This window comes from Neophocaena asiaeorientalis, unplaced genomic scaffold (genome assembly GCF_003031525.2).
Source record: "Neophocaena asiaeorientalis asiaeorientalis breed wild unplaced genomic scaffold, Neophocaena_asiaeorientalis_V1.1 scaffold418, whole genome shotgun sequence".
Lineage (NCBI taxonomy): Eukaryota > Metazoa > Chordata > Mammalia > Artiodactyla > Phocoenidae > Neophocaena > Neophocaena asiaeorientalis.
In genome coordinates this window covers 911,526-939,011 of record NW_020175731.1, presented here as the reverse complement: position 1 = coordinate 939,011, position 27,486 = coordinate 911,526, and the positions used below count along the sequence as shown (strand labels likewise).

Sequence of the window (27,486 nt, the reverse complement as noted above, 5' to 3'; positions counted from 1 at the left end):
ATGTGAAGCAATGTTTGAGATACAGGCCTGGGATAAGAACTTGCTACACATAATGCAATTACCAAGAAAGCAATCCTGTGAGCACACGTCAGGGCCATTTGTGCTTCATCCTCCCTGACATTCCGGGCTCACTCGCAGGCCTCCTTTGCTGTGAAGCCCCTGATCACCACCCCGTCCCCCAGCGGAGGCCCTCATCCCCTGAACGTTGGGTCACTTGTCACACTGGGTCGTGGTCATCTGGTGTCATTTGCCGTGAGCACTTTTAAGGGTAGTAAATCTCTGAATTAAGAGTCAGGAACATCAGAGGCGTCAGATGAGGGATTGGCCCAACATTCATTGCCTTGGCAATGGCTACTTGCCTTGGCCTCTGACCAGATGTCTTGGCAGGTGAGCAGGCAGGCAGGAGGAAACAAAGATGACTCAGGGCGTCCCTGCCTGGGGTGACCGGGGGGATGACTCAGCTGTTAAGAGAAAAGGACAGGCAGGAGGCCGGCCTTGAATGGTGGGCATTTCTGTGAAGGTCTTGTCTTTCCTGAAAAGCTGCGGGTTCCTGAAGCGCAGGGATCGCCTCTCAGCCGTCTCTACGTCCCGTGTGGAGCCCAGCCCAGCGCTAAGTAGTAAATCGTCAATCCGTATTGTCCAATTAATGCCAAGTTGTGAACTGGCCCAGCCCACAGTGTTTTTCAGACTGCCAGTCATGACCCACTAGTCAACCATGAAATCACTTCTGGTGCTGCAGACAGCAATTTTTATTGATAAGATAGAAAAGAAGTGAAAAGAAGAAATTGAGAGTGCCTCATACATAGTAAGGATCGGTGTTATTCTTCATGAACTTTTTCATGGAAAACATGAAAAATGTGTGTAGTAGTAGTGGTGGCGATGGTGTGTGTGTGTGTGTGTACTGGGTCATGATGTAAAATACATTCTTTTTTTTGTAGTTTTTTAAAATTTTTATTGGAGTATAGTTGCTTTGCAGTATTGCGTTAGTTTCTACTGTACAGCAAAGTGAATCCACTATACGTATACATATATCCCCTCTTTTTTGGATTTCCTTCCCATTTACGTCACCACAGAGCACTGAGTAGAGTTCCCTGTGCTATGCAGTAGGTTCTGATTAGTTATCTATTTTATGCATAGTATCAGAAGTGTATATACTGTATCAATAGTGTATATACTATGTCAATCCCAATCTCCCAATTCATCCCACCACCACCCCTTTCCCCCTTGGTATCCATACATTTGTTCTCTATGTCTGTGTCTCTATTTCTGCTTTGTAAATAAGATTGTCTATACCAATTTTTTCAGATTCCACATATATACGTTAATATACGATATTTATTTTTCTCTTTCTGACTTACTTCACTTTGTATGACAGTCTCTAGGTCCATCTACATCTCGACAAATGACACAATTTCGTTCCTTTTTATGACTGAGCAATATTCCATTGTATATATGTACCACATCTTCTCTGTTGATGGACATTTAGGTTGTTTCCATGTCCTAGCTATTGTAAATAGTGCTGCAATGAACACTGGGGTGCATGTGTTTTTGAATTATGGTTTTCTCAGGGTATATGACCAGTAGTGAGATTGCTGGGTCATATGGTACCTCTATTTTTAGTTTTTTAAGGAACCTCCATACTGTTCTCCACAGTGGCTGTACCAATTTACATTCCCACCAACAGTGCAAGAGGGTTCCCTTTTCTCCACACCCGCGCCAGCATTTATTGTTTGTAGATTTTGTGATGATGGCCTTTCTGACCAGGGTGAGGTGATACCTCATTGTAGTTTTGATTTGCATTTCTCTAATGATTAATGATGTTGAGCATTCTTTCATGTGCTTGTTGGCAATTTGTATATCTTCTTTGGAGAAATGTCTATTTAGGTCTTCCACCCATTTTTGGGTTGGGTTGTTTGTTTTTTTGATATTAAGCTGCATGAGCTGTTTGTATATTTTAGAGATTAATCCCTTGTCAGTTGCTTCGTTTGCAAATGTTTTCTCCCATTCTGAGGGGAGAAAACATTTGCATTTTCTCCCATTTTTGTCTTGTTTATGGTTTCCTTTGGTGTGCAAAAGCTTTTAAGTTTAATTAGTAAAATACATTCTTATTGAGTCTAAAATTTTTGAAAAACAATGGTTAGTCTGACCAGATGTCTTGGCAGGTGAGCAGGCAGGCAGGAGGAAACAAAGATGACTCAGGGCGTCCCTGCCTGGGGTGACCGGGGGGATGACTCAGCTGTTAAGAGAAAAGGACAGGCAGGAGGCCGGCCTTGAATGGTGGGCATTTCTGTGAAGGTCTTGTCTTTCCTGAAAAGCTGCGGGTTCCTGAAGCGCAGGGATCGCCTCTCAGCCGTCTCTACGTCCCGTGTGGAGCCCAGCCCAGCGCTAAGTAGTAAATCGTCAATCCGTATTGTCCAATTAATGCCAAGTTGTGAACTGGCCCAGCCCACAGTGTTTTTCAGACTGCCAGTCATGACCCACTAGTCAACCATGAAATCACTTCTGGTGCTGCAGACAGCAATTTTTATTGATAAGATAGAAAAGAAGTGAAAAGAAGAAATTGAGAGTGCCTCATACATAGTAAGGATCGGTGTTATTCTTCATGAACTTTTTCATGGAAAACATGAAAAATGTGTGTAGTAGTAGTGGTGGCGATGGTGTGTGTGTGTGTGTGTACTGGGTCATGATGTAAAATACATTCTTTTTTTTGTAGTTTTTTAAAATTTTTATTGGAGTATAGTTGCTTTGCAGTATTGCGTTAGTTTCTACTGTACAGCAAAGTGAATCCACTATACGTATACATATATCCCCTCTTTTTTGGATTTCCTTCCCATTTACGTCACCACAGAGCACTGAGTAGAGTTCCCTGTGCTATGCAGTAGGTTCTGATTAGTTATCTATTTTATGCATAGTATCAGAAGTGTATATACTGTATCAATAGTGTATATACTATGTCAATCCCAATCTCCCAATTCATCCCACCACCACCCCTTTCCCCCTTGGTATCCATACATTTGTTCTCTATGTCTGTGTCTCTATTTCTGCTTTGTAAATAAGATTGTCTATACCAATTTTTTCAGATTCCACATATATACGTTAATATACGATATTTATTTTTCTCTTTCTGACTTACTTCACTTTGTATGACAGTCTCTAGGTCCATCTACATCTCGACAAATGACACAATTTCGTTCCTTTTTATGACTGAGCAATATTCCATTGTATATATGTACCACATCTTCTCTGTTGATGGACATTTAGGTTGTTTCCATGTCCTAGCTATTGTAAATAGTGCTGCAATGAACACTGGGGTGCATGTGTTTTTGAATTATGGTTTTCTCAGGGTATATGACCAGTAGTGAGATTGCTGGGTCATATGGTAACTCTATTTTTAGTTTTTTAAGGAACCTCCATACTGTTCTCCACAGTGGCTGTACCAATTTACATTCCCACCAACAGTGCAAGAGGGTTCCCTTTTCTCCACACCCGCGCCAGCATTTATTGTTTGTAGATTTTGTGATGATGGCCTTTCTGACCAGGGTGAGGTGATACCTCATTGTAGTTTTGATTTGCATTTCTCTAATGATTAATGATGTTGAGCATTCTTTCATGTGCTTGTTGGCAATTTGTATATCTTCTTTGGAGAAATGTCTATTTAGGTCTTCCACCCATTTTTGGGTTGGGTTGTTTGTTTTTTTGATATTAAGCTGCATGAGCTGTTTGTATATTTTAGAGATTAATCCCTTGTCAGTTGCTTCGTTTGCAAATGTTTTCTCCCATTCTGAGGGGAGAAAACATTTGCATTTTCTCCCATTTTTGTCTTGTTTATGGTTTCCTTTGGTGTGCAAAAGCTTTTAAGTTTAATTAGTAAAATACATTCTTATTGAGTCTAAAATTTTTGAAAAACAATGGTTAGAGAACAATCTCAGTATCTTGAACAGCTTCCTGATTATAGGAACATTAACATCTAATGGTCATTTGCATTGTTCATCCATTTATTCATTATTCATTAAAAAAAAAAATCTACTATGGTTGCCTTCTCCACCGTGTCAGCCTGTTAGGTGTGAAGGTGAAACATTCAGAACAAGTGACTGGTTCAGTGTGGCTGGAGCCACTAACTAGGCAGCAGGGCCCAGAGGAGGTGTGTGTTGGGTGCCACCTCGCGCCTGCCCATCTTCAAAGGAGAAGCCTTTGGTTGTTTTTTTTACCATCTTTATTGGAGTATAATTGCTTTCCAATGTTGTGTTAGTTTCTGCTGTATAACAAAGTGAATCAGCTATACGTACACATATATCCCCATGTCCCCTCCCTCTTACGTCTTCCTCCCACCCTCCCTATCCCACCCCTCTAGGTGGACACAAAGCACAGAGCTGATCTCCCTGTGCTATGCAGCTGCTTCCCACTAGCTGTCTATTTTACATTTGGTAGTGTATACATGTCAGTGCTACTCTCTCACTTTGTCCCAGAGGAGGCTTTGTTTGCTGAGCTTTTGTGTTTCGAGCAGGGTGAGAAATGGACTTGAATTTTTTTTTTTAAACATCTTTATTGGAGTATAATTGCTTTACAATGGTGTGTTAGTTTCTGCTTTATAACAAAGTGAATCAGTTTTACATATACATATGACCCCATATCTCTTCCCTCTTGCGTCTCCCTCCCTCCCACACTCCCTATCTCACCCCTCTAGGTAGTCACAAAGCACTACCAAAGGTAAAATAGATAGCTAGTGGGAAGCAGCCACATAGCACAAGGAGATCAGCTCTGTGCTTTGTGGACTTGAACTTTGACCTTTGTGTTCTGTCTGTCCCCTCACCCTGACAGTTGGCTTAAATAATTCAGCACCTGTATATTGATACTGCTTTATTGTACCCCAGTTGTTTTGTCACTGGCAGTCTTGTTTCTCCAGTGAGTTTATACTTGAATACGTCTTCTGCTTCTTTTCCATCTCCTAGCAGGATTGGGAATACTGTAGGCATTCAATAAGTGCTTCCTACTTATTGACAACTACTTTTGTTCAGGTCCCTGCTAAGATATCCCTTTATTCCTCATCTTCTCTTACCACAGAGCATGTGTCATTTGGCTTTGTGGTTATGTGCATAACAGTCCATCTCCTTCACTTAGACTGTGAGCCCACTGAGAACAGGGAGTATGTGTATTCTGTCCATCACTGTATCCTCAGCCCCTAACTTAGCACAATGCCTGCCTTGTTCATTGTCTCCTCAGTGATTGACCCTTGGTAGGTGTATCTGTTAGTTATCACCATAATAATGCTGAGTAGCAAATAACCCCAGTGACATATTAAATTAGCATTTGCTTTTATGGGGCAGCTCTAAGCTACAGATTGTTACTGCATTGGCTCTGTCTGTCTCTCACCTTTCTTAGACCAGCAGGCTAACCAGGGTGTGTTTTTCTCATAACAATGGCAAAAACACAAAAGAGCAAGTTCAGCCACACAGGTGCTTTTCAGGCCTTTGGTTCCATCATGTCTCTTAATATACCTTGGGCCAAAGTTCGTCAAGCCCAAAGTCAAGGAGCAAGAAAGCGCACTCTGCCTATGGAGGCTGGGGAGGATATGGGAACAGTGATTATATCTGAATAATCAACCAAAATAAGTTCTCAGGTTCTCACTAAATGTTCATGGAATGGAAAGGACGGGATGAAAATAATTGGATTCCAGGGATTCCCCATGGGTATTCACCATACAAGTTACAAAAGTCCATGGGGACTTTTCACCTCCTGACATATAGCTCTACGGAGAAAGCCAGGGCCTTGTCTAACAGATAACAGCCCAGCCACCCAGAGTTAAATTTGCTGGGCAAGTAAAGCAAGCTCTCAGAAGAATCCCAGCAGAGACTTCCTCCAGGGCGCTCTGGGAGGCAACTGCCTCTGGGACAGAGAGTGGGACAGTGACCGCTGGGTTCTCTGCGTGGAAGGAATCCCTGCCAGGTCTGAAGAGATGATTTTCTTTTGTGTCCTTTGGAAATGTGTGCATACAGACGGATGCCACCGTGTTTGTTAAAATCAGCAAAAGACCTTTTAAAAGAGCTAGACGTCATTTCTAAGAGGATTCAGAGCCTTGGTTCCTGTGTTGGCTTTGTGGTACCAGCCCTGGTGCGGTTTGAGGCTGTGCAAGGTTTTGCACCCCTCCTTTGGTTAACTGAACAATAACAATCTATTTTCCTTTCACTCTCTCTCCCCACCAACCATAGGGGTACTCTGCCTGCCAGACAGCCTGAACCTTCACCGAGACCCGCAGCGGACCAGCAAACCGGGAGAGCTGCCCATGTTCAGCCAGTCCGAGCTGAGGACCATCGAGCAATCCTTGCTGGCCACCCGCGTGGGCAGCATCGCGGAACTGAGTAAGTGGACGCTGGTTCTCTTACCCTGTCTGTTCCCAAGCGACCAGCTGCCCTTAGGGCAGTGCTTTGTAACCAGCCAGGGGATTCCTTTTATTGAGCACCTGCTGGGTACACACACCTGTGCTGATGGCCGTGGTGAAGTCAGCAGCTCTGGAATCAGGCAGACTGGTAAAGTTCCTGGCTCGGCCTCTGATGTAGGTCAAGTTCCTACCCTTTTCTGAGCCTCGATTTCCTTTTCTATAAAATAGAGAAAACGATAATACTGAATAGTTGTGGCGATTTAGCAAGCTAATGCCCATAAAGGGGTTCACCACGGTACCTGGCACACAGTAAATCCTGCAAATGCTATTAATTTCTACAGCGGGATCACATCTGTGCTCTATTCAGAATCCTCCACGGGCTCCGCATCTGATCCATAGGAAAAGCCACAGTCCTCAGAATTACGTCCAGGCTCACCCTCCTGTATTCCTCAGACATCTTCTTCCACTCTCTCCCAAGGCCCACTTAACTCAGCCACACTGGCCCCTGTTGTTCCTTGGACATAGCAGGCACACCTTAGGGCCTTTGAACGTACTGTTCCTTCACCACTGTCACCCTCCAGATACCCACATAGCTTGCTCCCTAGTTATCTTCAAGTCTCACCCAAATGCTACCCCTTACTGAAGCTTTCCCTAACTACCCTATTTAAAATTATAGCACCCTGAGGACCCTAATCCCTCCTCACTGCTTTACCTTTCTTCCCAGCTGTTACCCTATGACATACTCTATTTTTTTGTTTGTTTTTCAATAACACCTCCACTGAGATAGAATTCATATCCAGTTCACCTACTTAAAGTATATCATCATTCAGTGGCTTTTAGTATATTAACCAAGCTATACAAACGTAACCGCAGTCAATTTTAGAACATTTTTATCACCCCAACAAGAAACCTGAAAACCATTAGCAATCATTCCCCTCCCTCCTTCCCCTAGTCACACTCTATAATTTACTCATTAATTTTTTTAAATTGTGTGTTTCCCACTACTAGAATATTTTTTCATGGAGAGTACACATATTTGTTTTGTTTGTTGTTGTAACCTCAACACCAAGAATACTGCTTGACACATAGTAGGCCCTCAGGAAATATGAAGAAGGAAAGAGAGAGAGACAGAGACAGAGAGAGAGAGAGACAGCGAGACAGAGAGAGAGAGAGACAGCAAGACAGTGGGAGAGAGAGAGAGAGAGAGAGAGAGAGAAAGGGGCAGAAAGGTGGAGAGAAGAAGGCTGGGGTGTCCCAAGTTTGAGCAATGATTGCTGTGCTTGTATATCCCCTAATTCGGGGCTGTGCTTTCTGAGTCTGGCCAACCAGAGGAAAATAAAACTGTATTTACTCATGATCCAATTGATTGTCAAATGACATAGCCATGTGTTAGTTCCGTATGGAACTGGAGCATTGATCTCAGAAATGCTAGAGTATGTTAAATTATGAGTTGGTGTGATATTCTAGAAAATTCTGAACTATGAAAGAATTCAGGACCCATAAAGCAACTTGTGCCTCTTCCCCAAAATTCCCTGTACACCCGGGACAAGCACCCACCCTTGAGTATATGACATGCACCTCTGAAAAGGGAAGCAGTAACTGATTCAAGCCATAGGGGGACCTTATGGTCACTAGAGTTACTTTCCTGGCACCTGAATTTGGAAATTGTGCTTGCATTCCCATCAAACCCCTGAAGTCCTAAGATGCCTCCGATTACAGGGTCTTCCAGCCACTGGTCAGTTGTACGATTGTTCTTAAACTTTTGCCATGGACCCCTTTGGCAATCTGATGAAGCCTATGGACCCTACCTCAGAATAATATTTTTAAATGCAAAAAATAAAGTGCATAAGTTTATAAAGGAAGCTAATTATATTAAAACACAGTTATCAATATATTTTTACCTCAATTGTGATACAGTAATTCTATGCCTTTTTTATTAGAACATTATAAAACAAGATCTAGCAGCAGCTCTGATGGCCCATTATTTTGAGGTAGTGATGTGTGTGAAAGATATTTTGAGATATCTGCAACAATTGGAATGGGATAAGGAAAGGTCTGCATTTTAACAGCTCCCCAGGGATTCAAATGTAGATGGTCCAAGCAGCTCCCCTTGGGAAACATCTCAAAGAAGAAATGCCATACTGTTTGGGACTCTGCAAATTTCCAAGACATGCCCGTGACCTTGGAAAGGCCAAATCTGGCTACAGGGTTGGTTCATGTCTGTGTGGGTGCAACCTGGGAAGAGGTCCCCACGCATTCTTCGCTGGGGTCTCAAAAGTTTGTCTGGCGATATTTTAAGGGCCCCTCCTAGCACCTGGGCTGGGGCCCTGCTCAAATCCGGTTCTTCTCTTTGAGGAAAGGATTTGCTAAACAAATCTGCCCTTCACCTAAGAAGGCAGCATGCAGGAGTGGCTTGCCACGTAAATTGTTTCTAAGGACAGTTTGCTCTGTAAATTAAATGCTGTCATTTTCGTTGAATGTTGACTTTCGCATATGAATTGTTGGCACACAGATGGGTGCTGCTAATTACGAATAGGTTCCCTACGTCCATTAAGTCAGCCCTGTAGAACGTGTGCACATGGGCGACAGAAGGTAATAAAATTGCCTTCTTTTCTGATCTGACTATAATTTAGACTGGCTTGCTCTGTGGTCTGAATCAATACAGCCTTGCTCTCTCTGTGTACATAGAGAGCTGTTCTTCATATGCAAAGGTTACTCTGCCAGTGTGGATTCCAGAAAGCACTGTTGTTCCAGCAAAGGCGAGATGGAAAGAGTTCGTTCCCAGCCGTCCCTGCTCTTCTTGAACCAGGCTGTTCAGGGTTGAGGGCAGAGCCCCTGACTATGGCCTTCCTCATGGCCAACAATAATAATAGCAGCCCCCGATGCTGTTGACCTGGTGATCTATGAAAAATCTACGTGAGCTATTTCCAGTGTAACCATTATTATCCACATAGATGTGGGCATGGAGGCAGGAAGGGGACAAACAACTTGTCTAAGATCAACCACACCTGTGAGCTGATGGCTGAAATTGAGTCCAGTTCTCAAGGCAGAGCTTTCAACACTAGGCGTGACTCCCTGTCTCTGGGGGAAGCCCAGGTGTTTCTATATGATACAGGTGGAATGAGAGTCCGCCTCTGTAAGATCATCATGTTTGTCAGATCTGTGTTCCTTCCAGGTCTGAGGATCGCAGTTTGCTCTGCAGGATGTATTGGGGATGCTCTCCCCAAAACTAAAGTGGAGACATGAGAATTCACAAAGGTTACCTAGTATTTCACCAGCGCCTAGATGGCAGGACCGCGCTGCCCCCTGAGACTTCTGCCTGTATTCCCCCTGCTTCTATCCTCAGGGCATCTTATTAGAATCCAGAACTGTCTTGATTAGTGGTGACGTCCAGAGCACTTTCTCTGTCCAGCCTGTTATGGCTTGAGGTGAAAATATATCTACTACTTCCCGGCCACCTACTGCATGCCAAGTGCTTTAAATATATTAAAGGTATTTTTATTCTCATTTCATAGATAAAAAAACTAAGACCTGGAAGGATAAATGTTTTGCCCAGAGCCACACAGCTAGGAAGTGGCAGAGTCACATTTCAAACCATTTTTCTTTTTCTACTTTTCTGCATCCAGTTCAGCTTTGCATTCTAAGCAACTAACACATCGCCTGTAGCCTAGGAAATATCTGTTGAATGTCAAATGAAGACATGAATGACCCACAGTGAACTAGTCTGTGAAACAAAAGCTGAAGAAAATGCTACAGGGGAGGGGAACTCTTAAAGAAACTCTTGTCAAATATTAAACTGAATTTTGAACTCAGAGAATTAGAGCTGAATCTCTGTATGTCAAATTATTTGAATGAGAAGCTAAATCAGGAGACCACAAAGGTCCACAAACTGACACAAGCCTGGTGATTCTTAACTGTGAGCCCGAAGAGATTCTCAAGGCAATGCTTAGAGTCTGGTGGGCAGACCAAGTCTTCTTACCTGAACCAGGTCAGGAGTAGGTCTGGGGGAAGCTGGTCTGTCCCGTCTCCTCCATTGAGGCCACAAGGAAAGCAGAGGCTCTGGCTATTCTCACTTTTTTTTTTTGAGAGAACAGAAGTTAAGGCTACTTTGTTTTATTGGTTTTCTTTTTTTTTTTTAATTTTTATCAGGGTATAGTTGATTTACCATGTTGTGTTAGTTTCATTTGTACAGCAAAGTGAATCAGTTATACATATACATATATCCCCTCTTTTTTTTTTTTAATTTTTATCAGGGTATAGTTGATTTACCATGTTGTGTTAGTTTCACTTGTACAGCAAAGTGAATCAGTTATTCATATACATATATCCCCTCTTTTTTTTTTTTTAGGTTCTTTCCCCATATAGGCCATTACAGAATATTGAGTAGAGTTCCTTGTTCTATATAACAAGTTCTTATTAGTTATCTATTTCATATACAGTAGTGTGTGTATGTCAGTCCCAATCTCCCAATTTATCCCTCCCCTCCTTATCCCCTGGTAGCCATAAGTTTGTTTTCTACATCTGTGACTCTACTTCTGTTTGGTAAATAAGTTCATTTGTACCCTTTTTTTAGATTCCACATGTAAGCAACTTCACATGATATTTGTCTCTCTCCGTCTGACTTACTTCACTTAATATGACAGTCTCCAGGTCCAGCCATGTTGCTGCAGATGGCATTATTTTGTTCTTTTTTATGGCTGAGTAATATATACCACTGTATATATGTACCACATCTTCTTTATCCATTCCTCTGAACCAACTCGACTCTGCATTTGGTCCCATCAATCCCACATTTGTGTCCTCCAAGATCTTGCTGCAGCCCTTCTGCCTGACATTCCCTGCCTTGCCCCCAAGCTCCCAATTAAAACTGCATTGGACAGTCATTAATTAGAGTAATTGCTTTCTGCTGTTTAAAGGGGAAAAAATGAGGGCTTCATGGAAAACTGCCTCTTTCTGTTTTTTCACACTAAACTGTGAACTTGTTGTTCCCACTCAATGAGTTCATCAAAGTGGGGCCATTAATTTACAACTGTGCCTAAAAAGGTTTCTGGGTTGTCTCCCCTTGGTGTCACCAGAAAGAAAAACAGCCCTTATTGCTTGGACAAGGGAGTCTCTCAAATGCAAATGGGATCTTTTCAGAAGGTCCTGCTGCCTCCAGCCCCTAGAATGCACTGTGACCTTTTCAGGTGGTCAAGTGGCCACTGGCCTCTTGGTATTTCTTGAATGTTCCACTCCACAACAGGGCCTTGGCACTTGCTCCTCCCTCTGCCTAGAAAGCTTTTCCCTTGATTTTTACAAAGCTCCTCCCTCATTTCATTCAGGCCTCTGCTTAAATGTCACCTCCTCAGAGAGGCCTTCCTATGACAGCCCCACTCACTTAACCCTCCCTGCATCACTGCTTTCTATACACACTTCCTGCTTTAATTTTCTTCATAGCACTTAGCACCACCTGACATATTATATATTTGTTTATTTTCTGTCCACCTCACCAAGACTGTAAACCCCATAAGAGCTCAGACTTTTTTTTAACATCATTGACTGTATCCCCAGTGCCTAGAACAATGTCTGGCACACAGTAGGATGCAATAAATATTTGATGAATGAATGAATGCCTGAATGGTAAGTTTCCTGCTGGATCCAGAGTTCAGTCTTCCCTTGTCCATCCCTGTTTCTCCAGCTCTCCTTCTCCTTTAAAACAAATCTCCTCTCGTTACTTTGTACTGGGCTATACATGGTCTTTCTTTTTTTCAAGGGGAGGAGTTTCAGTGAGGCAAGTTAAACCGCAGTTTATGATGGTGGTGAGTGCCTTGGCTTCCTCATCTTTGCTGTGTGACCTAGGGCAAGTGACGTGATCACTCGGATCCCCAGGGATCTGTGAAAAGAGGGTGATCATACCTCCTACCCCAGGGTTGTGTGAGGTTTTGAAAACGTACTATAGTAAGTGGTCTTTGACCGAGGATGAAGAGCGGCGAAGGAATTGAAGGTGCTGTCACAGCATAGGTTTTGGCAGAAGGAGCCCATTTTGGAATGTGCAGCCCTTTGTCTCAGGGGGATCACATTGGCATGCAGGAAGATGGCTTAGAGGGAGCTACACTGATAGCTTGAGTCTGGCAGGTTAGAGCAGCGTTTCCCAAAGGGTTGCATGGGAGATGATTGTAGGTGATACGCAAAACACTTTCTATTTTTAATTGCTATGAATTTTTCACGGGTACTAGAAAAATATTGGTTTTCCTTTTATGGCACTGATATGAAGTTTCCTTTTAAAATGATTTATTGTGTGAAAGAATTAGCCAATTTAAAGAAAAATATTAAGTAAATAAACTGTACCTGCGGCACACAGGTATGAGAATTCATGATGCTGATTCTCAAATGGCTGACATTTGGAAAACCTGGTTATAAGCGGGTTCTCAAGTAGGTTCCTAGAACCAAACTCCAGACACCCAAACCCAGTGCAGCTAGTGACACGTGGATTTGTTGTTTTGGGTTCATGAAGCTGACAGGTGAAGCAACAGATAGCACATACATAGAGTGGGATTTGAAACGGAGCTTGTGATTACAGAATCCCCGTGCCAATTCCATCTCCTATGGCCAGCCCTCATCAGAGACATCCTTTCGGCCTCTGATCCAGAGACTCGGCTGATAACAATGATGAAGATGATAATGATGTGGTGATGATGATGGTGGTGATGATGATGATGGGATGATACAAAGTAAAAGAAATAGTGCTGAATACTTATATACACTTAGGATGGGCCAGACCCTGTTCCAGGTGCTTTAAGTGATTTGTGATTGCTTCATTTCATATTATGAGTTAGGCACTATTATTATCTCCATTTTTCAAATGAAGAAACCAATGCTGGGTACTTTATACATGTTATCAATTTAATCCACACAACAAATTCACAAAGGTCATAATCATCCCTGTATACAAAGAAGTAAACTCACCCAAGATCATGCAGCTAGTCAGTGGCAGGTGGGAGACTCAGACTCAGACAGTCTGACTCCAGAGAGCTTATCCCTAACCACTACACTACACTACACTGCTCCTCCAAGAACAGGACAATGAATGAGTCATGTCTCTGCCTGTGAAGCTTAGTAGGGGAAGTAGATGTGTGGGCACTTAAAACACATCTGAATTAAACAAGTAACATGTTAGACTTTATAAGCAGGTGTTGTGTGTACACAAGGGAATGGGAAGTTGATTCTGATCTGTGACATCCTGGAGGGCTCCAGGGAAGAAGTGGCATTTGATCACAGCCTTGAAGGTCATCAGTAGTTGAGAGGATGAAGCGGGGTGGGGGGGCACTCTAAGATGAGAAAACAACAAGAGCAAAAGCAAAAGCAGGGAACCTGGAAGTGCAGGGTGAGCTGAACGATGCTCTGAGGAGATGGTTAGCCCAATCAAGGCCAAAGCCTTCCCAGGGTCTTGGGGAACTTGAGGGGTGATGCACTGCCCCAAAACATGGATCCTCTTCTCATCTCCACTCCATTTTGATTTTCTTATTTTGAGCTTTTTTTTTTTGCTGTACACAGGCCTCTCACTGCTGTGGCCTCTCCCACCGCAGAGCACAGGCTCCAGACGCGCAGGCTCAGCGGCCATGGCCCACGGGCCCAGCCTCTCCACGGCATGTGGGATCTTCCCGGACCGGGGCACGAACCCGTGTGCTCTGCATCAGCAGGCGGACTCTCAACCACTGCACCACCAGGGAAGCCCTTATTTTGAGCTTTTTTATGAGTGCTTTCATGAAAGACAGAGGGGGACTTCCCTGGTGGTCCAGTGGTTAAGACTTTGCCTTCCAATGCAGGGGGTGCAGGTTCAACCCCTGGTCGGGGAGCTAAAATCCCACATGCCTCCTGGCCAAAAAACTAAAACATAAAACAGAAGCAATATTGTAACAGATTAAGTGTACCCCAACCTGACCCTAGATAGAAGGTACAAGAAATTTAAACACCACCTCGGTGAGCTTATTATTCCGATAATACCAAATAGCACATGCCATAATTCAAAATTCAGAAATGACAGAAAAGTTGGAAGGGAATGTCACCCACAATCCCACTAGGCAGAGCAATCCTTGGTCAACATTTTGCGTTTTTTTTCCTCCTGGTATTTACTCAGAGCATATTTTTTAATAACATAATCCTGATCACACCGTATGCAGTTTTGAATTTCACTTTTTTCCCCACTTTTACCATTTTAACACAAAGCTTTTCATCGTTTATTGCCATTCTATGTAAACATTTTTAGTAACTGCATAAGTTTTATCACATACCAGAGTTTATTTAACCACGCTCGGATTTTCAAACATTTGTTTCTTTGTCAAATTTTGGACCCTGTAAATAAGGTTTGGGTGAAAATCCTTGTGCATGAAGATTTTGCTGCATTTTGGATTCTAATATTGGGACAGAGTCCCAGAAATGGAATTACTGAATCAAGGGAAAGGAGCATACGTGAACACCTTGGCTACATAATGACAAATGGCCCCATCATAGACTTGGAGCTGGCCACAGATGCAGCAGGATGTCTCTGAAAGAAGGACTCAGGTCAGTGTAGGGCGATGAGCACAGACATTAGAGTCAGACAGACCTGGGTTGGAATCTTATCTCTGCCTTGTGACCTTGAGCCTCAGTTTCCTTATCTGTAAAACAGGATTTCTCAACCTGGGAATTATTGACATTTGGGCTAAATTCTTTCTTGTGGGGACTGATCTGTGCATTGTAGGATGTTTAAGAACATTTCTTCCCTCTACCCATTAGATGCAGTAACAGCCCCCCGGACATGGCACCAGAAATATCTCCAGATATTGCCAAACATCCCCTGGGAGGCAAAATCACCCTGGTTGCAGATCACTGCTCTAAAGCTAAAATAATATAAACATACCCTATAGAGCCTTGTGAGGAATAGAAACAATGCACGTGAGGTGCTTTTTCACAGTACCTGGTATAGGGTAGGCGCTCAATGAATGGCAGCTGGGACTGTTCATGTAGAGCCATGTTTCTCCACATTTTCCATCTGCAGGTCCCCTGGGGATCTTCCCTGCCCACCTGCCACTAAAAGAGAATTTCCTCCTCTGATTCTTTTTTGAGGTTCTTGCATATATTTTCCTGCTGTGGCAAATGGAGAGAAGGAGGGTCAGACTCTAGGTTAGGCTTGATAAGAGGCAGAGGGATGTAGGGAAGCAAACCTTCCCCCCCACCCCGCCCCACTGCTATCTGTTTAACTCCTGCATCACTGTTCAGATATTAAGCTTAGTGGATTGTACTCTGGTTAGGTCGTCTTGATGAGGCCTTAGGACTCTGGCAGCATAGAAGTTTCCTTTCCTCTGACAACTCCTATCAGAAATAGTGGTCACTTGGAATCTTGCCTCAAGAAGGATTTTTAAGGCTGCATCTACACTTAGTGGATACAGGCTCTGTGATTGACTAAGCATGTCTGCCATGGGCATGGAAGAGCAAGGGGAATATTTGCCATTTCCACCCTCAGGTGAGACCTCATCTCCATAGTCTCACTCCCACAGAGGGGGTGAATGGTCCTCTTGTCAATTTTCTTTTGAAGAAGTGGCCCTTTTCCTCAGATAGGAAATGGGAACCTAGAAGGCAGGCCCTGGGCCTTCAGAGGAGAATCTCCTGCCTCTCACTGAGCCTCACTTTCTTGGGTTTGGATTTTAGGTAGAAAGTGTCATGTTAAAAAGTACAGCTGGATGGCAGAGAACTGGTGGGCTCTGCAGGCTTGGTTTCAGCTGGGCAATGAAGGATTGGGAATGGGGGCTTTAAACTCCAGTAGGAGTTGATGTTGCAGTCATGAGTCTGAAGGCAGAATTCCTTCCTCTTCAAGGTCCTCTATCTTTTCTCCTAAGGCCTTCCTTCAACTGACTGGATGAGACCCACCCACATTATGGAGGGTAATCTGCTTTACTGAAAATCTACTGGCTTAAATGTTGATCCCATGTAAAAAACAGCTTCACAGCAATATCTAGTCTAGTGTTTGACCAGCCAACTGGGCACCGTAGCCTAGCCCAGTTGCCACATAAAATTCACCATCACAGGTATCTTAGAGGAGTGTCTCCCCAAGTGTGCAACACCTCCCACTGTGCATGAGATGATTTCCAGTGGGACAGGGGCAGTGCCTTAAATAACATTGGTCATGGGAGTGACTCTTTTAAATTCTATTTTAATGCTAATTACTTTCAGAAGAAAGGCTCTACTTGATATGAGCCCCTAACAACGCTCTCACTCATTATTTATAAGAGTAGAAAGCAGGACCAGAATTCAGCTATAAATTGATTATGCTGTTTCCTTTTCATCAGGTTAACTTTCACAATGACCTTCTGTTTATGGCAGGTGATACTGATTTTCCGTTTATGGCAGTGACATGATGTTTCCTTTTTAGATATATGTATTTTTAAAAACAAAGGGAGTCCATTGAAGATTAAGTAGATAATGGTACGGGTGGTGTTTGGATTCAGCTACACTCACGAAGGTCGCTTACAAGCAATCCAAGTTTGAGAAACACAACCTTAGCCAAGAAAAGTCGGGGCTTCAGGCCCAGCCAGCATCCCACAGGAGGATCTTCCCTCCATGGCCAATCTGGGAGCATACAGCTTTGGTTTGATTAAGGAGAAGGCTGGTTTCCTTCTGAGAAAGCGTGAGAAAGACCAGAGTGTTCTCAAGGTTTGCCAGCGTTGAGAAAATTAAAACATGCCCCTCAAGGAGCACAGTTAAGTGCATGGATTCTGGAGCCAGACTGCCGGGGTCAAATCCTCCCTCTGCTGCTCATAGCTGTGCACCCCTGAGAAGTTATTTAACCTCTTTGAGCCTCTGTTTACTCATCTGTAAAATGGGTTTATAAAGGTACCTACTTTATAGGGTATTGTGAGAATCAAATGAATTAGTGCTATCGCATAATGAGTGTCATTTAGGACTGAGTCGCTGTTGTTGGGAACGACTGACAAAGAAAAAGAATATTGTGACACAGTGCTCTAAATGCTGTACCCAAGAAAGTACAGTGTGATATGAGACACAGGGGAGTGCGGGAGATTCCAGGATGGCTTCCTGGAGAAATTAATATATAAGCCGATACCTGGATAATCAGTAGGAGTTAGCCTGGAAAAGAGGAGAGAGAGAATATTCTGGATAGAGGGAATAGCGTATGCCCAGGCTTAAAGGCAAGTGACAGTTCTTGTGACTGCAAAGAAGGCAGTGCTGGTTACAGCAGAGGATGTGACAGAGGGTGTGTCCCAAGGTGAGGGAGGCCAGAAGCAGAGGGCTTTCTGTGCCTTGTTAGAAACAAGGGGTCCCAGAAGGGCAGGACTGGAGTTATCTTAGCAGCCCTCTGTGCCTGAAACAGCACCCCAGACCTGGAAAGCCCTTGACAGTCGTGTGGCGAATGAACAAATGCTTTCCTCTCTGCTTGATGTGTGGCCTGGAGGTCTCATGGGACCACTCCCATTGAATGAGGGAATCTCAGGATGGAAATCTCTGCTGAGATCTCCAGGCACATCTTCTCTGCAAGTCTTGGCTGCCTGAAGGATCTGAAATGTTACTTCTGTCCACAGGTGACCTGGTGTCCCGAGCAATGCATCACCTGCAGCCCCTCAACGCCAAGCACCATGGCAATGGCACCCCCCTGCACCACAAGCAAGGGGCGCTCTACTGGGAGCCTGAGGCCCTGTACACCCTCTGCTATTTCATGCACTGCCCGCAGATGGAATGGGAAAATCCCAACGTGGAGCCCTCCAAAGTCAACCTCCAGGTGGAAAGGTAAGACTTGTGTTGGCTTTGGATGGCCAAAGAGAGGGGCTCCCTTCTGGCCAACACCACCTTATGGTGAGTAGGTATTGCCTCCAGGGTGGTACAGGAGTGGGGGAGGAGAGGGATGCTGGGGGTCAGAATTGCCCAGTTTCCAGAAACTCACTGGAGGGGTCTAGATGACCTTGAGGGGTTATCTGAGACCTGGGTGGAATCTTTGAAATGGGTTTGCATAGGGCTGGCCCAGTTTGGGATAAAAGTGGCCTGGGTCAGAAGAGAGGGTCTTCACATCTGGAGGGATGAGGCCTCTGCAGTGCAAGGGGGCTTCCTTGTGAAGGCAGCTTAGGGGGATACCAGCTCCTTGGGTGGGAGATGTTTTATCTTCATTTCACCCTGTCTGCCCTGGGGATTCCAGGGGGAAACCATAACCCTTGCTCAGCCAGAAGTGGGCCTCTCATGTGGGCAGGAGACAGCATAGCAGTTCCCATGAAGCAGAATCCTCATGGCAGAGAAGGAAGGGAGGGCTCCCTGGAAGAGGAAGCTCCCTCTGACCTGGCTTCTGCTGCTCCCCAGCGCCATCCATCCACTTCCCCATGCCTCAGCCTCCACATCTGTAAACGAGCAGTTGCACTAAGAGCTTTCCAGGTTGCCTTCTACCTGGAAAATCCCAAGATTTTCTGAGGATGGTTTCACCCCCTCAGAGGCAAGGAATCCAAACCACCACCAGGAAAGGAGGCTGCCTGGAGGCGTCCCCTCTTCCCCTGGGAACAGGTCCACAGAGATATGGACCTGTTCCTAAGGGAACATCTCGTCCCAGCATCTCACAAATCAGGCCCCTCCTCCTGTGTACACAGGCTTGTTCACTCTAACTACTGCAGTAGTGACGCTGTTTATCGAGTGGTTAAAGAACAGGCTCTGTGATCCAGACTTCTGGGTTCAAATCCAGGCTCTTCCAATTAAAAGCCAGGGTGTCTTGGAAAAGTGCCTTTAACCTCCCCATGCCTCAGTTTCTTTGTCTACAAAATAGAGGTCCTAAGAATAAATCCTTCATAAAGCTGTTTGAAGATTGAGTGCATTGAACAGTGCCCAGCACGTAGTAAGTGCTCAATAAATGTTCCCTTTTATTATTGTTGTTGGAGATCTTATCCGCAAATAGCTGAACAACTCCCAGTTTGGGCTCAATGCACTTTTCTTTGTTAAATGGTTCCAAGTGGTTTTAAAACACTCACTGGATGCTCTGTTTCTGCCAGGATGGATCGGGCTTAATTGGGCTCCTAAACCATGTCTCTTGGCTTTCAGTTTAGAGTAGAGGATGGAGGATGAGCGAGACAGAAGTTGACTCTTTTTTTTTTTTAATCCCAAGTTAGCATCAATATTTCAATCCAGTCTGGAATTAACTTAATCAGAGGATTACTCATGTCTCCCGCCATCCAGGCCAAATCAGTGGGTGCCGTGTGCATATTTTCATGTGCCAAATATGCCCAAAGAGAAGAGGTGGCAACATGCCCGTGGTCCCTGGGCAGAAAACAACCTCAGTCAGACACACCAAGACGTTGCTTTCTATGAGTATGAATCGTGCCGGCTGGGAGGATGGAAACTATTGGCCTTGGCCTTTGGGGTACCTAGTTCTTCAGTCCCCATCCCTACCCCAGCAGCCTGTAGAATAGGGCAGTTTCTCTGACTCACCTACCCCGCCACTCTTCAATTCCCGCCTCTATGCAGATGACAACCCCTCCATCTCCAGCCAGACGTCACCACCTCTGAGCTCCAGAACCTGATCCAGCTCAGCCTTCCAGTTTCCACTGTCAAGTCTCACACTCTCAGGCTGGTTCTTCTCAGGGCACCTTATTCTCTTCTCCCCAACACAGCAAATGTGTGTGTGTGTGTGTTTATTGCCTGTGAGCTTCATAAGGGCACGGAACACATCTGTTTTTGTTGTCACGCCACACCTAATGCCAAGCTCAACATCTGGTATATATCACAAAGTCAGTAAATATTTGTAGGATGAAAGAAGGGACAAATCCGTTGATCCAACTGCCTATGGAACATTTCCATCAGGAGTGCCCACAACCACCTCAAAACTAAAGCCAACATCTTTCCCCCCAAACCGACTGTTCCTCCTTTCCCCCCCACCCCCAGTCTCTAAGAATGGCATCACCATCAACCCATTCACCTCGGTCAGAAAACTGGGACTCACTCCACACTCCTTCCTCTCCTTCCCTCCTTCCTACAGCCAGCTGGTCAGTAGGTCTCACTGATGCTACTTCTGTGCCGTCTCCCGTTCCTCTAATCCTTCCTCCCCAGATTGCTGCCTCACTGCATGGTTCAGTCCCTCGTTTCCTCTTACTGCTATTACTGCATTTGATTTCTAAATGATCTCCCTGGACGGGAGGCTTAATATTCTCTGACCAGCTCCATCCTCATGGCCACCAGATTGAAACTTCTAAAATATACATCTCATCGTGTGACATACCCCCTGCCCCCAACTCAACACAGTTTCATGGCTCCTGTTATATTTTCTGTTATGTAGTTTCCATCTTCCCTTCCGGAATCTATTTCAGGATTCAGAGTGTAGTTGAAGTGTCTGTAAGTCTAGGGAGACCATCTAAGGATTCCAAACTTTCTGGGACAAGTTTTAAAGAGGCATGAGCTGCAAGGGGGAGCCGAGTAAAGAGAACATGTCCTAGAATTTGTCAGAGTCAATTATCTTGGTCTTTCCATTCCTCCTTGGACGACACAAAACAGAAAACACTTGTCATTTTTTGAGTTCTGTTCACTTTGGTCCTCTGGAAAGAGTATGGATTTGGGAGTCAGATCGACCTTTGGGTTTGGATCCCAGCTCTGCTTCTAGTTCTGGGACCTTGAATGAGTCATTTCACCGCTATTGAAACTCTTCTCCTCAACTGTGAAATGAGAACAAAACCAGCCTCTTGGGACTGGAGGAAGCAATGGATTAGATACTGTAGCTAAGACATCCAGTGCCATGCCTGGCACAAGGGGAGCTCCCCTCACCCCCACCAAAAAGGAGCTGATACAATACATCTTCTTTTTATTTTTTGGCTCTAAAATGTTATTATCGTTGTCCCTGAAGGAGCCTGTGTATGATTCCTTCCAGACGAAAAGCTGTTTCTTCCCGTTCCACGATAGGCTAGGCATTGATATCTATTAGCGTCTGAAAACACACAGGTAAGGGCTTCAGAGGAGGAGAGGACTCTTGTTTCCAGACAAGTGTTTACAGCAGCTTCATACCAAAACTTACAAACAAGACGTTTCCAGTGGGAGGTAGGATTCTAATTTGGAGCTGGTTTTTTTTCTCTTTTTCTGTCTTCTTTTTCCCTCCAAATCAAAAACATTTCCTTGACTCTCTATCTCTGTTCTGGCAAAGTCAAGTAAGGCCATGGTGTTTATATGGTTTTCCATAAACTCTTCAAGAACAGGAGCTGAATATTATGTGCTTTTTGTCCACGCCGAGCAGAAGGCCTGGAACATATTTGTTGACTGAAATACAGATTGTGTTGTGCCTCAAACCATCTCTGCTTGTCAGAAGAGCCTTTCTTGGCTGGAGTACTTGGAACTAGGCCTCTGTATACCATTTGACTCTTTCATGTGGGCATAGCTTTCCAGTTGCTACATTGGTTTTGGATAGCTTCATTTTTCACTGTGGGGTTTTGAAGAAGCCCAGTACCAGTATAAAATTTCTGTAGTTTAAGTTGTTCCAGGACTTTGGCTACTATTTTTTGAGCTTCTGAAATCTTTCAGTCCCTCAGATACTTTATTTAGGGAAAAAAAAAAAACTCAGATAAATCTTGTATGATTATGATTAGGCTATATTCATTTTCCAAATAGTAATGATAAATGTAAACACCTCAGTTTTGAGGATGGGGGTCATGTGAAGCTACTACTATTTTTTAATAGAATCATCTTAAATCTATGACAAAATTTCCCTGCCCCAAATCATTACTGGAAAGACTAGTGATTCCTAGATGTGTTTGGCCATGAATGCTTTCAGTAATTTGTCATCATAAAATTAAAAGGAGTAGGATAAATAGGAGTGTTTTGTTGCCTGCAGTAACTGATCTTGCCCGAGAGGAACAGAGATCAGCTTCACCTAGAAGACTAGACTCTCCCCGAGTCTCATTGGAAACAAACCAGAATTTACATCTAGGCAGTGGCAGCTTTCGCCCCTTTTGTAACAGAGCTGTGTAAACAGATGTGGCAGACATCTCTTTCCCTGTGTCTACCAGGGAAATCTCAACCACAAACATGAGTATCCAATCACCAACTATTTGAGGAAAACGAATGGAAGAAACAGAACAGTCTTAACAAATGGAAGAATTTACACTTGAGGAAATAGAGTTAATAAAGAAAACATACCAGATATTAGAAGTTAATGGTACCCAAATACATCTTCTAAGAAACCCTCCCAAAAGATCACCCCAGCACATCAGTATGTGACAGGTGGTATCCAAATTTTAACACACTCCAACAGACATACCCAGGGTTATGCAAAATTTCCAGCCTTCTAATTAGAACCCTTCCCCTTTCTTTCCCATCAAGGAATGTATATCAGAACACAAGTGAGCAGAGGTATCCTTGATACAAGCAGCACTACTAGTAGGAATGCTTAGTTGCAAGAGTTGAACCTGCTGAGCAGAAAGAAAACCTCTGGGAGGCCCAGTGTAGGCAGAGGGTTAATAAATCCTTGCCACTCCTGCATGAGAATCTGACGTTGGGTTAATTTTCTCGCTCTGTTCCCCTGGAAAAATGATAAGAATTACAATATCAACTACAATATCAACTGTGTTACTAAGCAACATTGCTTATGGACAGAATGACCCTAGGTTGGTACATTAGATCTGGCCTTGTAGTACTATAGATTGTATAAATACCAAGTATCTATAGTACTTGGTATAGTACTTCCAGAGCTTTGGGCTTCCTTGAATTTACTGATCCTTATAACTGGCAATGTCCCTTGCAGGGACCTTGAAAGCTACTTCTGTGGAGTTGTTACAAGAGATATTGGGGTTCGTAAAGCAGGGCGGTTCTCACAACCACCCAACTGGATCTTATCTCCTTGCACCTCAGTGTCACTCGGGCAGAAGATAGCTCTGAGACGGCTGGGTGAATCGTTATAAAGACTCCCAGTAAAAGGAACGTCTGATGTTGTCATGCGGGACAAGTGTGGCCTATGCTGGTCCCATGAGTCTAAATGTTTAGTGGAGCTTAAGAAGACTTCTAGAGGGCATTGAAGCTGGAGAAGCAGGCTTTGAGCCCACACAACCTGGAGCAGTGCCCAAGTTGCACCCCAGGATTGCTCAGAGCCATAGACACTGGAATTTATACCACTGAGGCTGAACTTTGGCCACTCCCAGCAGGACCTCTGTCACCATTACCCCTGAAAACTGAATGTCTCTGCTACCACTCTTGTCATGTTCCATCTATGTCACACCACTTGCTTCTAAATCAGTGGAGCCTGGGTCACATCCCTGCACCCTAGTAGCAGGGGTGTCTAGAAAGGTGAATTTCTACCTTGTTGAACTATGGAATAATAATATGGGAAATCCTCCAAACAGTAAGGTCATCAGCGGTTCCAAGCACCCAAAAAAGTTGACAAAGGTTCACTACACTCTTCTACTTAACTCTTTTTTAAAATAAATAACACACAAGTGAATCATTTGCACAGTTCAGTACTTCTGACCATTATTAGCCACACAGCTCACAACTGATTGGCTTACACACCACAGTGAATGCTCCCCAACATAAAGACTGCTTGGGCTGACACCCTAGGAACCTCAACAGCAAGAAGGAGGAGACAGGAGGACTGTTTTTTCCTGACATCTTAAGCAGCAGTGCAGAACGCCTTTCCCCAGAGGAAGAATGCTACTTTCTCACCTTCTTGAGGGCAGTGATCACATCTGGCACAAAAGTCCCCTAAAATGTCCACCCAGTGCTAGTGGGTCCTGGAGAAATTCATAGTCAATATATGAATGGGGACAACCCAGAGTGGGAGAACCATATATTAGACCTGTTTTCTGCAGGGCTACTTGTGGGCTTTTGTGGGCTCGCCTGGAATTCCAACCATTATATAAATGGTTCTAATGAAAAACAAAATGCATGTTGAATTCTAAATAATTAACTTAAGAAACAAAGTTTTAAAACATGATCTATTTGTGAAGAAACAAAGTTTTAAAACATGATCTATTTGTGACATGAGCGTTGCTGCAATTTATTTCATCTGGCCAGGGTAAAAGCAACTCTAATCCCAATATTTTTCAAACTGTAGGTTATAGCCCATTAATGGGCCATTAAACCAATGCAGTGCAGAGATTGGCAAACCATACCCCACAGACCAAGTCTGGCCTACTGTCTGTTTTTATAAAGTTTTATTGGAACACAGCCATACCCACTTGTTTACATATTATTTATGGCTGCTTTTGCACTTGTGGTTAGTTGTGACAGAGACCAAATGGCCCACAAGGCTGAAAATACTATTTAGCCCTTTCCCCTGATGCTGTGGGTTATAACCTGCATTTTAAAAAAATTAAGTAGAATTGAATTAAAAAATAATCAAAGTAGCTTGCATTGAGGGAAGGTAACTGTGTTTCTTGAAAGTTTGTTGGTTTTTTGTTTTTGTTTTTTTTTGGTTACATTAACTTAACTGGAGTTGATTAACTTGCCAAGGTCATGCAGCTAACGTTGCAGAACTAGTGTCTGAACTCCTGGCATCAGGCCCTGCTCTGTGCTTGTCTTCGTTAGTCTGTCTTGCTGTCCATGGACTATGGTTTTAAAGAAATAATATTTGAAAGCCTCATCGCTAATCTCTAGAATCTTTTTATAATCTATATGAATGTTTACAGTATATAAAACTAATATACTTATTAAATAAAATATAAGTACACAAAAACTTTAAAGAAGAAACTTTGAGTCACCCATAGTCTCTGCATCCAGGAATAAGCACTGAGACCATATGGGGTATTTCCTTCCAATCTTAGTTTTCTGTGTATATTCAAAACGTGTTTTGTTGTTTCACAAAATAAGGACTGTTCCATCATTGGATATGGAATTTAAAGTCAAGAGAAAAGCTGAGAACAGGCATGTCAAACATGCTTCATTCCTGTCGAAGATGACTGAGGCCTAGAGGGATGAGTGGACTTTTCTGGAGTCATAAGCATATTTTCAGTGGATTTGCAAGGCAGTGCCACAGTGCCTTGCACATGCTTTGCCCTCTTCTTGGACCACTGCCTCCCCTCTGCTCCGTCATCTCACTACCCCCATCCGTTCATCCTTCAAGACTCATTTTAGGCATCACCTCCTCCAAGATCCCTTTCCTACAACCTCAGGATGCACTGAGTGTCCAGGGCCTAGCTCAGTGGATAGCATATAGTAAGTGCTTAATAAATGCTTGCGGAACTGAACAGAGCTGGGTCTGAAACCTATATGTTCTGGCTTTCGGCCCAAAGAGCCATGTTGCCAGTGTCAACTCAGACAGCCCTTAGATTGCCACTGGCTCTGCTGATCACATGCTTCAGGCCTCAGTTTTCTTAGCTGTACACAAAAAATAATCATTCCTATTTCATGGAGCTGTTTCAATGACTAATGAACTAACTTATGTAAGTGCCACACACAATCACTGACACTTAGCAGGTGATCCGTCAACGGCAGGGATTATTATTTACTTCTTTAAACCAGGTTGACCTCCTCTTAGACATTATAAGAGGTTTTGATCAACACTTAGTATGTGGCAGGTCCTGCTCTATATCTCGTGTGTATTAACTAATTCAATCATCACAGTACCCCTTGAGGCAGAAGCTAGCCTCACCTCTCCTCATTTCACAAATGAGAAAACTGAGGTGCAGTGAGGTTAAGTAAGTTGTACACTTGGGCAAGTCTGGGAGTATCAAAGACATCAAATGAATGCTGCATCGCTATAGGGAAGGAAGCTCTCTGCTAAGGGAACAGAATGCATACCATGGAGGGCAGGAAGGTGAGAAAACAGAAAGCAAGACCTTGTTCTGAAGAGGTGTTGGGTAGCGCAACAAATTAGACAGGAAAGAAGGTTGAGAGACCCGCCAAGGTGTCAGGACTTTCTCCTATAAGGAGTGAGGAGCTGGAAAGGATTCTGAGAAGGGAGGTAAAGAGACCAAAACTGCGTCTGATTCCTTGTAAGCCCTCCCTTGATGGAGGCATAAGGATGCCCGAAGGAAGGTAATGAACATTTGATGCACCTACTATGTGCCATGTGCTATGTGAGCTACTTTACTTTCAGAGTTTAATTTAATCCTTACACTCAACTTTGTGAGGTAGAAATGCCTTCGTCTACAGATGAGACGATTAAGTCTAGTTGCTACTAGTAGGAAAATGCTATTTGGAAGCTATTTAGGTAAAGCTAAGGATCTTCACAGCGCATTAATTATATCTCTGGATATTTTTTATTGTGGAGCCAGAGTTTATATCTTGGTTCTAACACTTACTAGCTCTGTGACCTTGAACAAGTTACTTAACCACTCTGAGCCTCAGTTTTCTTCTGTAAAATGGGAGCTATCATAGAATCTGCTTCAGAGGGCTGTTGTGAAACTATTATGTGTTAATATATAGAAAGCACTTAAAATCCATCATGCATTAGTCTCTTTATAGATAATGGCCATTATTATTCTCACTGTCATGGTGCTTATATCCTAGGTGTATACTATAGCAGGCCTTCTCAAATTTTAACGTACATTTGAATCCCCTGGGACCTCATTAATATGCAGATTCTATTCATTAGGTCTGGGGTGGGGCCTGAAATGCTTCATTTCTAATAAGCTCCCAGGTGGTGCTGATGCTTCTGGTCCATGGAGCATCACATGAATAACAAGATACTGTGTTGTCATTCATTTCCCCAACCTACTCCACCCCCTATTTTCAGTTACATAAGGGCAAGAAATAAGCCTTTTGTTGATTTTTGTCTCTCTAGTAGAGCTTAGCACAAAATAGGTGCCTAAGAAATATTTCTCAGGCTCTGGGGGCTGGATTGAGCCTTGCAGGGCCTCTACTCTTACCTCATGAGATGCTGGATCCCTCTGCAATTTGCCGAAATGAATGGATTTCAGAAGTCAGATGTGGCCAGCCTGTGGAACTCTCAGGCTTTGGAGAGGCAGCCAAGGGAAGGTGCTGAGCATCCAAATATAATGATCATCTTCCACTTAACAAGGTGGCCAGCTCCTCTCAAGAGGCTTGGGAACAGCAAATTAGCCACAAGTGTGCAGGAGAAAGGTGAGGCAGGATTTGACAAGTGTCCTACCAGGGGAGAGGCAGCAGGGCAAATCCTAAACCACACCAGCTAAAGGGCTGTTAAACATGTCTAGACAAAATAAAAAAAAAAATAA

The 27,486-nt window shown here is 43.7% G+C and overlaps 1 protein-coding gene across 2 annotated transcripts in view; it reads left to right on the top strand.

Annotated features, from left to right (window-relative positions):
- ABTB3 (ankyrin repeat and BTB domain containing 3) overlaps nucleotides 1-27,486 on the top strand; it is a 303,807-nt gene that overhangs the window by 180,547 nt on the left and 95,774 nt on the right. For both annotated transcript variants that reach the window (XM_024732211.1, XM_024732210.1), the window contains exons 2-3: nucleotides 6,207-6,356; nucleotides 17,929-18,133. In XM_024732211.1, the coding sequence (XP_024587979.1) occupies nucleotides 6,207-6,356; nucleotides 17,929-18,133 (355 nt within the window). The remainder of the gene's footprint in view (nucleotides 1-6,206; nucleotides 6,357-17,928; nucleotides 18,134-27,486) is intronic.